This window comes from Cervus elaphus, chromosome 9, assembly GCF_910594005.1.
Source record: "Cervus elaphus chromosome 9, mCerEla1.1, whole genome shotgun sequence".
In the NCBI taxonomy this organism is placed as follows: Eukaryota; Metazoa; Chordata; class Mammalia; order Artiodactyla; family Cervidae; genus Cervus; species Cervus elaphus.
The window spans coordinates 19,126,327-19,139,524 of record NC_057823.1 but is presented as its reverse complement, the minus strand read 5'-3'; the positions used below and the strand labels follow the sequence as shown (position 1 = coordinate 19,139,524).

The 13,198-nt window shown below is 54.7% G+C and overlaps 1 protein-coding gene across 5 annotated transcripts; it reads left to right on the top strand.

The window, feature by feature from the left end:
* Positions 1 to 625: 625 nt before the first annotated feature.
* Positions 626 to 12,966, top strand: FCER2 (Fc fragment of IgE receptor II). Of its 5 annotated transcripts, none has more exons than XM_043911694.1 (11): positions 626 to 750; positions 2,340 to 2,463; positions 3,458 to 3,577; positions 3,803 to 3,856; positions 7,569 to 7,631; positions 7,858 to 7,920; positions 8,041 to 8,103; positions 8,222 to 8,311; positions 10,025 to 10,395; positions 10,511 to 10,617; positions 10,894 to 12,966. In XM_043911694.1, exons 2-11 carry the CDS (start codon positions 2,442 to 2,444, stop codon positions 11,030 to 11,032), a joined length of 1,092 nt encoding a protein of 363 aa, XP_043767629.1. In that variant the 5' UTR covers positions 626 to 750; positions 2,340 to 2,441; the 3' UTR covers positions 11,033 to 12,966. The 5 variants fall into 5 exon arrangements, with proteins under 5 accessions (XP_043767629.1, XP_043767631.1, XP_043767630.1 ...); XM_043911696.1 differs by having other exon boundaries at positions 627 to 750; positions 10,244 to 10,395; XM_043911695.1 differs by lacking the exons at positions 626 to 750; positions 2,340 to 2,463 and adding an exon at positions 2,715 to 2,836 and having other exon boundaries at positions 10,244 to 10,395.
* The last annotated feature ends 232 nt before the right edge of the window (positions 12,967 to 13,198 follow it).

Sequence of the window (13,198 nt, the reverse complement as noted above, 5' to 3'; positions counted from 1 at the left end):
AACTCTCTCCCCAACTTACAGTGTTTCTCCTCTGTCGCTCGACAAACCATGCCAAGGGTTCAGGCCCCCACAATGAGCCCTGATCAAGGTTGCAAGGGACATTTGGGGGCCCAGTATGAGCAGCCTCAAGCCACTGGTCATTCATTCAGTAGACAAGTGCTGAAGGCTACCCCTCTCTCTCTCCTCCCTCCCTCTCTCCATCTCTTTGTCTCTCCCTCTCTCTCCACCCCTCTCTCTCTCCTCCCTCTCTCTCTCCATCTCTTTGTCTCTCCCTCTCTTTCTCCATCCCTCTCTCTTTCCATCCCCCTCTCTCTCCATCCCCCTCTCTCTCCATCCCTCTCTCTCTCCATCCCTCTCTCTCGATCTCTCTCTCTGTGTCTCTCTCCCTCTTCCCAGCATGATGATTTAGTCATTTTGGGATCAAATCCTGACTTTATCCCTTAGCTCCTTTGGCACTTTGGGAAGGTGACTTGATGCCTCAGAACTCAGTCAGTTCACCTGAGAGATGGAGCTCAACATAGCAGAGATCTGGCCAGGTGGCAGGGGCTGCAGAGGAGGCCATGCGTGGACTGGGGTTATCCGGGTGGCGAGCCCATAATTAGGTCTCTGAAAATACAAGCAGTGCGTGAATCTAGTTTCAGAAGAAAGTATCTCTCTGGGTTTAAACTCCTCACCACAGCCCGTGGCTTCTGCCACCCTCTCCCATTGGCCCCAACTGACCAGGAGGACAGCGACACGCTCAAAACTCATGTGAGTGTGCAACACATATGATTGTGTGTCCGTTCCTCTGAGTCTGTGACTGTGTGTGTGTGTGTGTGTGTGGTGGTTGTGGAAAGTGTAAAGGCTTCCTGGAAGAACCGACCTCTGGACTGAGTCTTAAGGGATGGCCAGGAGGAGGACTGCTTATGAAATGGATGGTGGGCAGGGGGGCAGGTGGGGATGGAATTGCCAAGTGTGTGCAGGGACCAGGTTTAGGGAAGTGAAACCCAGCCGATTGGCATGACTGAGCAAGAAAGATGGGCTCGGTTGGGTGCATGAGGGTCTGATCGTGCCGGACCCTGTGGAGCTATGGAAGGCTGTAATCAGGGGAAGGGGTGCTCGTGTTAGAGAGGTGGGCTGGCATAGGACCCGGTCACCCCAGCCCTCAGCAGCACACACAGGCCAGGAGGTCGTCTCCCAGGGGTGGAGCCAATGGGTCCCGAGGTCACCCATCCTGGGTTCCAGGTCCAGTCCCACCGCGGTGTGATGTGGGCAGATCCCTTCCCCTCCGGGTCCCTTAGGTCACCTACTGTGCGCCAGCACCTCCCATGCTACCTCCAGGGGAGCCAATGCTGTCACTCGTCCCCAGTTTACAGACGGGCAAGCTGAGTTCTTTGTCTAGGGAGAAGCCAGGACTCAGCCCCAGGTCTGGTCAGCACGGGCTCGGGCATGTCCGGCCACAGGACGGTGACCCCTTTGGCTTCCTCCAGGATGGCGAAAGACCCAGTTTGAGCGACAGCCTGGCTGTCCCCTTCTCCGTTTCTCTGAGACTCAGAGAGGGGAAGCGAATTGATTCCCCATCGTCACCCAGCAAGGCAGGGCAGCTGGTGGACCCCAGGCTTCTCTGACGGCAGAGTCCATGCTCTTCATCACCTAGTAGGTACTTTAGAGTCAAGATACTTTTAAAAATGCCTTGGGCATATCAGAAGAGAAGGAGGCCGAGGCCTGGGTAACAGAGTCTGCATTTCCCAATAGGAACTGGTGCAGAATGGATGCTTGATATAGATATTTAAGACCTGAAGACCCACTGTGTGCAGCTGGGCCACAAGCCTTAAGTCCACTGTTATCTCATTTGGTCCTACCCTGGCTCATGGGTTGGGTACTATCTTTGCCCCCATTTTACAGAGGGGAAAACTGAGGCTTAGAAAGATTGAGTCCTGGGTTGAGGTTGCACTGGCAGCAACAGTAACCATAGCTGATGGTATTTTTGGTGCTTGCTGTGTCCCAAAGCACTTTGCACATTCACCTAGAGCAGACCGCCCTATGGAGTAAAATACCTTAATTTTGTCATGTGGTGGATGAAGAAATTGGTTTTGAGGTTAAGCCGCTTGCCAAGATGACTCAGGTGCACATTGACGGAACACTTGCTCTGCGCCTCACATGTGATGGGCCCCGGGGCGCCCACCTCTGGCTTCAGGCCGCTCGCCCTCCACACCAGTTGCATCCCCCGGTTAACTGCAGCATTGATTTCCAGTCATCAACTAAGCAAAACCAGCCAATGGTCACTGCACTCCTCAAGTCCCAGGTGCTGGCCTGTGTGAGTAACTAGAGACTGACATCTAACCCTCACCCCCTGTTAGAACCCAGATCCCAGCCAGAACTGCCACCACCGTGCCCGTCAAGTGGGCTGCCTTGACAGGTGGTGAGCACCCCATCACTGGGAGAATCCAAGCAGCGCTGCCATGGAGGAAAGTTTCTACTCAGGTGAGAGAACTCTCTGAAGCTGACCCTGGCCGTATCAAGAATTCTGACCTCCTATCTTCCACCCAGGAGAGGAGCGGGGCTCCTATTTGGAAAGAAAAGTGAATTTTTAGCAAAAGCCCAGCAAGGGAAGGGAGGTGAGCCCTGATTGGGGTTCATGGCACAGAGCCAGGCAGACAAAGGAAGCTTCAGGCCACGCCCTTCCCTGACTCAACACCCTCAAGACCAAAAAAAAAAAAAAAACCCAGCTCCAGCTGGGGCACGGGGGAGCCCGATAGGCCATATGAAGGGGACTCAGGGCAAGTGGAATCCAACACAATGACTCCTCACAGCCGGGCTGAGGGGAGGGGACCCAGGCCTGCAATGGGGCATCAAGGTAGAGTTTTGGGGGAGCCCGGGGGGGTGAGCAAAGAGTTTGGATTTGGGGAAGAACTGAGACCCAGTGTCTGGTGTTTAGGGAATAGGCATCGGGGTGAGGGATGGGGGTGGGGGGCCAGGGGGCCGGGGAAGGAGGACCCAGTCTTCCTGAGATGGTGCTGGGGACCCAGCACTGGGGGCGGACAGGTAACTGAATCTATACAAGGGAGAAGGGGCATGGGTTGGCCAGTTGAGGAGGGGGGTCTGTGGAGGAGGCGGAGATCTCAGCTCCTGGTCCCCAGACCCATCTCTCAGGGCAGGGACCTGGTACCACGTCAGGCTTGCTGCTGCTGGACTGTGGGCAGAAGGAGCAGCCGTCTTTGGGCTGGACTGGCAGAGGGACAGACTCAGAGATGCAGAGACGGACAAAGATGGGGGGTGGTGGCATTTGCTGATGGACATGAAAGTAGCATGTGGGTAAAATGTCCACAGGAGGTTGGGGGTCCCCTGAGACCCTCTGCTTCACTGCGGTCTCTGGATGAGCTCCTAGGACTCTGGGTGATGGGAGGATGGGGAAGACCGGCCGAGCCGGAGCCTAGCCTCACCCTGCACTCCCTGTTGCTCCCCCTGTTCCTGGCAGAAGTCACGAAATTTTCCAGAAGGCGGAGGTCATGCTGCTCTAGGGGGACGCAGCTGGCCCTGCTGGCGCTGGTGATGACGGCCCTATGGGCTGGGCTGCTGACTCTGCTTCTCTTGTGGCGTGAGGACACCCCTAACCCCCAAGGCCCTCATCTCATGCTCCCTCCCAGAACCCCACTCTCAGATCCTGGGGAGCCCGATTTCCCTGATCTCCCCACCTTGGGACACTTCCCACCCCAAACCTCCATCTCCAGCTGGCAGGTGGGGTGTGGATGGATGGGAACACCCGATATATATCCTTTCTCTCCTCTCCTCTCCCTCATCCACCCCCTCTCCCATGCCACAGACTGGGAAAACGCACGAAATCTAAAACAGCTGGAGGAGACCGCTGCCCAGAACGGTATGGAGGGGCTGAGGGGGGAGGTGCGGGGGAGCAGGGGGGCAGAAACCAGGCTCTGGTCTTGCTTCTGCCACTGACTGGTGTGGGATGAGAGACAAGGTCTGGGCTCCAGTGTCTCTCCCAGGATCTAAGGGTCGGTCTGTGCTCACCTGAGGAGGTGGGGTAGGGGATGAAAACCCAGAGAGTCTTGGAGGGGAGGCTCTGAGCTGTGCCTGATGGAACTTATACCTTCCTGCTCCATGCCTCAGCTTCCACACCTGTAAAATAGGCATCATGTTAGTGCTAAGAGGCAGGAGAAAAAAACAAAAAAACAAAAAAACTAAGGCTTTTGAAGAGCTCAGAAACGAGTCCAGTGAGCTTTTGAGAAATGCCTGCTACTTTTACATTTCGTTCTGGGTGGTGAAAGGGTGGCGAAAGGGCAAAAGAGTCACTGGACTCTTACCTGCACTTTCCTGAGTACGGGCAGACATCAGACATATCAAGGGTTTGGTTCCAGAATAAAGCCAATGTCACAATAAAGGAAGTCATGGGAATATTTTGGTTTCTCAGTATATATACAAGTTATGATTACTCGATACCGTGGTCTGTTAAATGTGTAATAACATTAGGTCTAAAAAAAGTGTACATACCTTAATGTAAAAATACCTTCTTGCTAAAAAAATTGCTGATCATCTGAGCCTTCAGCGAGTCATAATCTTTTTTGCTGGTGGAGGGGTTTTATTCTGAGATGGCAGCAATTTAGTCCTATCTTCAGTGAAAGTGTTAGTCACTCAGTCGTGTCTGACTCTTTGCAAGCCCATGAACTATAGCCCGCCAAGCTCCTCTGTCTATGGAATTCTCCAGGTAAGAATACCGGAATGGTTGCCATTCCCTTCTCCAGGGGATCTTCCCAACCCAGGGATTGAACCTGGGTCTCCTGCTTCTTCTTCATTGCAGGCAGACTACCGTCTGAGCTACCAGGGAAGCCCGTCTTCAGGTTCCCCTCCTAATTCGAGCTCTCTCGTTGTTCCCATCGCCATCTGTGGTGACTTCTTCCATTGAAGTCTTGAACCCCTCAAAGTCACTCTTGAGGGTTGGAATCAACTCCTCCCAAATTCCCATTAACATTGATAGCTTGGCCTCTTCCCATGAATCACACTTGTTCTTCATGTCATTTGGAGTGGCAAATCCTTTCCAGGAGGTTTTCAATGGACTTTGCCCAGACCCATCAGTGGGGTCACTATCTGTGGCAGCTCAGTCATGTCTGACTCTTTGTGATCCCTTGGTCTGTAGCCCGCCAGGCTCCTCTGTCCATGGGGATCACCAGGCAAGAATACTGGAGTGGGTTACCAGGCCCTCCTCCAGGGGATCTTCCCAACCCTCAGGGATTGAACCCAGGTCTCCTGCAAGCGGAGGATTCTTTACTGTCTGGGCCACCAGGGAAGCCTGGCAGCTCTAGTCTTATGAAATGTATTTCTTAAAGAATAAGACTTGAAAGTCAAAATGCCTCCTCGATCTATGGGCCGCGGCGTGGATGCTGGGTTAGCAGGCATGAAAACAACATGAATCCCCTTGTCTATCTCCATTAGATTTCTTGCGTGACCGGATGCATTGCCAATGAGCAGTCATATTTTGAAAGGAACTTTCTTCTCTAAGCAGTAGGTCTCAACAGTGGGCTTAAAATACCGAGTAAACCATGTGGTAAACAGGTGTGCTGTCATCCAGGCTTTGCTGTTCCATTTATAGAGCATGAGCTGAGTAGATTTAGCATAGCTCTTAACGGCCCCAGGATTTTCAGAACGTTAAATGAGCACTGGCTTCAACTGAAAGTCACCAGCTGCATTAGCCCCTAACAAGAGAGTCAACCTATCCTTGGATGCTTTTTAAAAAATTATTTATTTATTAGCTGCTCTGGGTCTTTATTGCCACACACAGGCTTTCTCTACTTGTGGACAATGGGGGCTTCTCTTGTCGTGGGGCTTGGGCTCTAAGGCATGCAAGCTCGGTGGTTGCAGAGCACGGGCTTTGTTGCTCCGAGGCATGTGGGATCTCCCCGGACCAGGGATTGAACTCATGTCCCCTGCACTGGTAGGCTGATTCTTAACCACTGGACCACAGGGAAGTTCCATCCTTTGAAGCTTTGATGCCAGGCATTGACTTTTCCTTTCTAGCTATGAAAGATGGCATCTTCTTCCAATACAAGGCTATTTCATCTACAACAAAAGTCTCTTGTTTAGTGTAGCCACCTTCATGAATTAGCTAGATCTTCTGGAGAACTAGCTGAAGCTTCTACACCAGCACTGGCTACTTTCCCCTTGCTCTTTCATGTTATGGCGGCGGCCTCTTTCCTTAAACCTCATGAACCAAATTCTGCAGGCTGAACACTTTTCTGCAACTTCCTCACCTCTCTCAGCCGCCTTAGAACTGAAGAGAGTTAAGACCTTGCTCTAGATGAGGCTTTGTTGTTCAGTCACTAAGTCATGTCCGACTCTTTGCAACCTCATGGACTGCAGCATGCCAGACTTCCCTGTTCTTCACTATTTCCCAGACTTTGTTCAAATTCAAGTCCATTGAGTCGGTGATGCCATCTCAACCATCTCATCCTCTGCCGCCCCCTTCTCCTCCTGCCCTCAATCTTTTCCAGCATCAGGGTCTTTTACAATGAGTTGGCTGTTTGCATCAGGTGGCCAAAGTATTGGGGCTTCAGCTTCAGCATCAATCCTTCCAATGAATATTTAGGGTTGATTTCCTTTAGGATTGACTGGTTTGACCTCCTTGCAGTCCAAGGAACTCTCAAGTCTTTTCCAGCACCACAATTCAAAAGCATCAATTCTATGGCGCTCAGGCTTCTTTGGCTTTGACTTCATGAAATGTTGTGGCTGGTTTGATCTTCTCTCCAGATCACGAAAACTTTCTCAGTATCAGCTATGAGGCTGTTTCACTTCCATATCATTCGTGTCTTTATTTGAGTAGCATTCTTAATTTCCTCTGAGAACATTTCCTTTGCATTCACCACTTGGCTAACTGTTTGGCACAAAAGGCTTAGCTTTTGGTCTGTTTCAGCCTTCCAGGTGCCTTCCTCACTAAACTTCATCATTCCTAGCTTTTAATTTAAAGTGAGTGACATGTGACTCTTCCTTTCACTTGAACACTTGGAGGCCGCTGCAGGCATATTCATTGACTTCATTTCAGTATTGTTGTGTCTCAGGGAATGGGGAGGCCCCAAGAGAGGGTCAGAGATGGGGGAACCGCTGGTCAGTGAAGCAGTCAGAACACACACAACATTCCTCAATTAAGTTCATCACATATGGGTGTGGTTCCTGGTGCCCTAAAACCATTATCAGAGTGACATCAAAGATCACTGACCACAGACCATCATAACAGATACAGCCAGAATGAAAATGTTTGAAAACTTGCAAGAGTTACCAAAATGTGACAGAGACAGGAAGGAAGGAAATGCAGCTGGGAACATGGCACCCACAGACTTTATCAAAGTAGGGTCGCCACAGAACTTTCTCTTGTAAACCATGCGTTAGATGCCAAGTGAAATAAAACCAGATCTGCTTGTACTCCTGTCCTTGGAATTAAGAACAATTTTTAATTGCTTCTAAATTAAGCAACGGCTGCGTTCATCCGGATGATGTGATGGGGGTCTGTGCACTTGGGCTGGGTGTGGGGGTGATTTGTCAACCTGCCTTCCTAGCTCAACAGGTCTTCTCTCCCCCTGCTCCAGTCTCTCAGGTGTCCAAGGACTTGGAAACACACAAGAGTGACCAGATGGCCCAGAAATCCCAGGGTGAGTGAGCTGAGCTTGGGGTCTAAGGAGGATGGATGAACATGTGGACATGGGGTCCAGCCCTGCATGAGCTGCAAAATGGGCAGGTGACTCTAAAGACTCAGGCCAAGAGACCACCCTGGGGGCGGGCGGGGGGTGGAGAGTGGGAGAGGAGGTGTCGGAAAGGGACTACTGGGGGGTGAGTCTGAGAATTTGCTTACCACTGAGCCCCCTCCCCTGCAACCAGCTGCCCAGATAATGCAGGACATGGAACGAATCCAAGCTGAACAGAAGAGAATGGAATCTGAGGGTGAGAGCTGGGGGCGGGGGTGGGGGGGTGCGGTTGGGTGCTAGAGCTAAGGGGGGCTGTGGAGCTCGGGGGCATCATCCCTGACACCAGCCCTGCCCCCACCACCACCACCCCCATCAGAGTCTGCGCTCTCCTGGAACCTGGATGGTCTTCGAGCTGACCTGAGTGACCTGAAGTCCCGCGGTGAGCGGCTCGGGAGGAACAGCGGGGCAGGGAGGTATGCCTGGATGTGCCCCGCCCCTCCGCAAATTAAAAACAAACACTTTGACTCCTCCCCCTACCCCTGACCCAACCACTCAAGGCTTGAATGAGATGCGTCAGGCCTTGGATTCACTGGGAAGACTCCAAGAGGAGGTGGGAAAGTTGTGGATCGAGCTACGCGCGTCCAACGGTGAGCATGCGCGTCTGGTGGGGGGGTGGGGGGGACGCGTGGGGGCGCGTGGGGCGGGGGGGCTGGGGACGTGGGGAGGGGGCTTGTTGGCGCATGCAGGAGACCTTGGGAGCGACCTGTTCCAACCTGCAGTAGAGGTGTGGGCATGAGAGCGTGGATGGGTGTGTGCTCGTGTGTGTGGCTGGCCCGACACATGGGAACACCAGAGAAAACCTTTTCTGATTCCAGCAGCTCCCTTCCACTGACCTGGGTGGGGGGCTTCCACGCTTTTTCCTCCTCCAGGTAAAGATGTTGTGCATTCACCAAAAATGGGTTCTCTTTGCTGATCTCACCTCTGTCCATCTCCACTCAGGGGAGGGTCGTGGGTAGGAGGCCCTCAGCCACAGCCCTCCCGGAGGATTGTCTGACCCAGCCAGGGGGCAAAGGGGGGAGTAAGCTCGCAGTAGTGAGGACCAGGGGAACCGTGGGGTCTTCCCAGGGGCGGCAATGAGAGAGATGATGCTGGGTCCCCAGGGTCATAGGGGTGGCCCCAGCAAGGCGCAGAAAGGGTTCAATCACTGTGCCTGTAACCTGGGGTGGAACCTGGGTGTTCCTGCCTGAAGACCCACCCTCTCGCCCCTCTGTACCCTCGATTTTTGGCCTCTGGGAAGCCCCAGCTGGGTCAGAGAAGAGGAAGGATCTCTGCTCTGTGTGGAGGAGTGCTGTCCCCTGGGACCTGGGGTGGCTGTGGGAATCCCAGCAAGAAACCCCGCTCTGCCCTTTCCCCCACACCGGAACCTGGATCTCATTCATTTTGACCTGACTCCCTCCCCCAAAAGCTGGCTCCATAGCCTGGGTTCTGAGCCCAGCTCGGTGGCTGTCTCTCCATGATCATGTGACCCAGAGCCAGGGCATCATCCCCCGAAGTTATCCTGAAGGACCAGAGACGCCCTCTTCTGTTTTAACACTGTTCCCCCCAGAGGGCTGACTTCTGGTTACTGTCTGATGTGTGGGAAGTCTCCCCAAGGCTCCTCAGAGTGCGGTGGACCCATGGCTCCTTAGAAAAATTCCACCCAAGCTATGGAGCCCTCCATGAACTTCACTCTAAGAAAATCTAATTTAAGTCACCAGAGCGTCAGTCCAGTAAGAGTGGTTTTACCCTCCCCCCTGGCAGTGCTGCTGGTTATGACAGTGGCTGAGAGTTTCCTTGGGTTTGAGGCAAGGGAAGAAAGACCACGGTGGTCCCTGATGGAGATCATCAGGATCCAGCCCTCCAATGTTCTCCTACCCAACCCGCACCACAGACTCCCCTGACCAACTGGAAGAAAATCATCTCAATTTCCCAGAAAGTCACCAAGAGTGCTGGTTGGGGGGGTGCTGGCCGTGATGGTGGTGAGGGCTACTGTGGGGGACAGCTGTTGGTGGGGATGGTAGCGGGGAAAGTGATGCTGGTGGTCTTGGCCTCCTCGTGCCGTTGGCACTGGAGACTAAGCTGTGGCTGGCCTGGCACTGACCGTGGAGTTGGTGGTAGAGAGATGCTGCTGGCCATCGTGGGTGCCTGTGGTGGAGGTGCTGGTGATCACGGTGTTACTGACAGTGTGTGGGGGGGTATGCTGATGGTGGTGGTGGCTGAGGTGCTCCTGCCGTGGAGATGGTCTCACATGTACATCAACACGGGAGCTCCAGGGAAGAAGGACACTTTCTGTTAGGCCCTGGGGTTGATCTGCTTTTCAGCCCAGACCCCAGGAGAGACGCTGCCACCCACCCTGCGTGTGGTACCCACGGCACCCGCCATTGCACTTTCCACGGTACCCAACACAGCATCCACCTTGGTACCCACGACAACAACATCCACTACAGCATCCACCGCGATGCCCAGCACCACAGCAACTACCACGGCAACCACCATGGTGCCCACCACAGCTGCCCCCCTCAGCCTCTCCTCCACCCCAGGCTCTGTGTGCAACACGTGCCCCGAGGCCTGGATCTATTTCCAAAAGAAGTGCTACTACTTCGGGGAGGGCTCCAAGAAATGGCTGGAGGCCCGGTACACCTGCGAGAATCTGCACGGGCGGCTGGTTAGCATCCACAGCCCAGAGGAGCAGGTGGGCCTGGGTTCTGCAGGGGAGGTGGCAGCTCCCCACCCCGATCTCCTGTGGGGCGAGGGCAGGGGGACCCAGGCACGTCTCCCCAGCCCTCCAGCCCTATCCTCCTCCCCAGGACTTCCTGACCAAACGCGCCAACTGGAGGGGCTCCTGGATTGGCCTTCGGGACCTGGACATCGAGGGGGAGTTTATCTGGATGGACAACCAGCCCCTGGACTATAGGTGAAGAAGGGGGGAATGCAGAGGAGGGGCCCCTTGGAGGCGAGGGGAAACTTTCTATGATGGGAGAGGAGGGTTTTGGGGGGTATGTGCCTTGGGGAGCTTCTGGATGGAACCCAAGGGAGATGGTCAGGGTTTGGATTCAGACTAGACTCGGGGGAGGGAGGGTGGTGTCAACAGGCTGCTGGGCGTTGTGATGGGGATCCAGTGATGGGGTGGGGAGGGCCCAGGGGACCCTTCCTCCTTCCTCATCCTCTGACCTGAAGCCTTCTGCTCCAGCAACTGGCAGCCGGGGGAGCCCAACGACGCGGGCCTGGGTGAAAACTGCGTGATGATGCTGAGCTCTGGGAAGTGGAATGATGCCTTCTGTGGCAGCAAGCTGCATGGCTGGGTGTGTGACCGGCTGGCCACATGCTGAGCGCCGGCCTGCCACCTCGGCCCTGAGTGCCCCTGCCCACCCTCCAGCTGCACCTTTCTGCATCACTCCTCCACCTTAAACGCGGGAACAGCCTGACCCACAGCAAGACCCTGAGGACCCCCGGCAAGCAGAAGCAGCAGACTCATTCCCACGTCCCCACCATCCCCGAGGGCCCATCCCTTGCCTCTCAGCCCAGCGGGCCGTCACCACTGCCCTGCCCTCAAGTGAGAATCCCCTGCCCTCCAGTTTGGAGGCTAGAAGCCCCCTTCCCTTTGGGGCACAGTGCCTGGCAGCCCAGCCTTCCAGGGAGCAGCAGGGAACACCTGAGACCCCAGCGTGCCTCCTCCATCCCTAGCTCGTGATACAGACCCATATCCTGGCCCCAGAGGACAGAGACCTCAGCTCAGGCAGCCAATGCTCCCCCCACCCCCCCACACACGGACCCACATCAATAGAATGGGGCCATGATGACCCCTCATGCCCCCTCCTCGGGGCCTTGCTGGCTCTGGTCTCCAGGCGTGGAACATGGATGCTGGGAGTTGTAAAATGTGGTGCCCAGGGCCACCTCTGAGTGCCAGGAACTGAAGAGGCATGGATAGTTCCCCTCTGTTTTTTTTTTTTTTTTCCTACTTCATTATAAGAAGCATTTACTAGGCAGGCCCTGAAGATGAAGACTCGGGTCTGATGGAGCAGAGAACACCCCTAGACACTCAGGAATATTGCAGGGCAAGGCAGTGGACTGCCATGAACGTAGTTCTCAGTCCAGAATAGGGCCCAGTACACAGAAGGCTGGAGAAGCTCATGGGGGAGGAGGACAGGTCACCTGGAGGCCAGTTTGGGCCCTCAGCTGCCAGCCCCACCCGCATGCAGGGTCTGGGAGGCTGGGGCAGCACCAACCCCAGGTTTGACCAAGGTCAGACCCACACCTCTGGGGGGCCATGGAGGGAGGCAGACCAGGATCTTAGAGTGCCCTGGTTAAGCGCCTCACCTGCGCACCCCCAGTTTCTCGTCTAGAAAAGGAAGAGCCAGACACGCTCATGTGATTCTCAGGCCCACTCAAGAAAGAGGAGAGACCCACAATGGGCCACCCAGGACCATGCCAAATCCTAAGAGTCAAGGGCCAGGCTAAGCACCAGCCACACGTTTGGAGGCTGTGGAGGGTTCCCTGGGGTCCAGAACAGGGTGGGGACAAAGCTGACCCCTTAAGTGAAACATGGGCTAGAACCCCCACTCACCTGTTCCCTCTCCCCAGCACCACCCCGAGATTTTTCTCTCCCCCAAACCCTTCCTCGGAACTCTGGGCCAGTGCACAGCTGCCTACCCAACCTCTCCTCATGGGAACTCAGGTTTCTGCTTCCAGGTTGCTCAGGTCGACAGGGGGTCACCCTCGCCACCTCTTTCTCTCACCAACCCCCTTCCAAACCCATCAGAAAGAGCCAAGGCCCCAGTCAAGCCACATTCAGAATCCCCCTACTTCTTACCCCCTCCTGCTTCAGCCTTGGTGCAGGCCCCCTCCTTGCTCACCCAGGTCTTCCTCTTCACTGCCCTAAGACCCCCAGAAGTTTCCTTCCAGCTCAGGGAAAAAGCCAGAGTCCCATAGGCTTCTTTCTGAGCGTGTGGACCCCTCCTGCAGGCTGTATCTCCCCAGGTTCTCCCCTGCCAGCATCCTCACTGCTCCTTCAACATTTAGGCTAACTCCCACCACAGGGCCTTTGCACATGCTCCTCCCACCTCCCTCCCATTTAAAAGGACACCTCCCGACTCCCCATCCCTTCTACCCCACTGTGTTTTTGCACCAAAGCCTCTTCTCCTTTCAGCAGGTTGTGTAAGTTACTGAGCTGTTTCAGGTGAGCAGGGGCCTTTCTTTTGTTCTCAGCTGTGTCCCCAGAGCCTGGCATAGAGTAGGTGCTCAATAAATATCAGTTGAATTAAATTGACATGCGACTTGCTCTCGGCACCTGCTTTGGGGGGCCCTGAAACGAAGGATGCTGCCTGCCTGCCTCACCAAGGATTGGTGCTGGGTTCATCCTCCTCACTCCACTCCCCTCCATCTGGGGGCTTCAGTCCTGAGCATCCGAAGTCAGAGACCCTGTGATGAGAACCTGCAGGACCATGGCTGCTAGTTCGTTCCCTGCGTCCTCCCCTTGCCCTTTACAGGTACCTGGC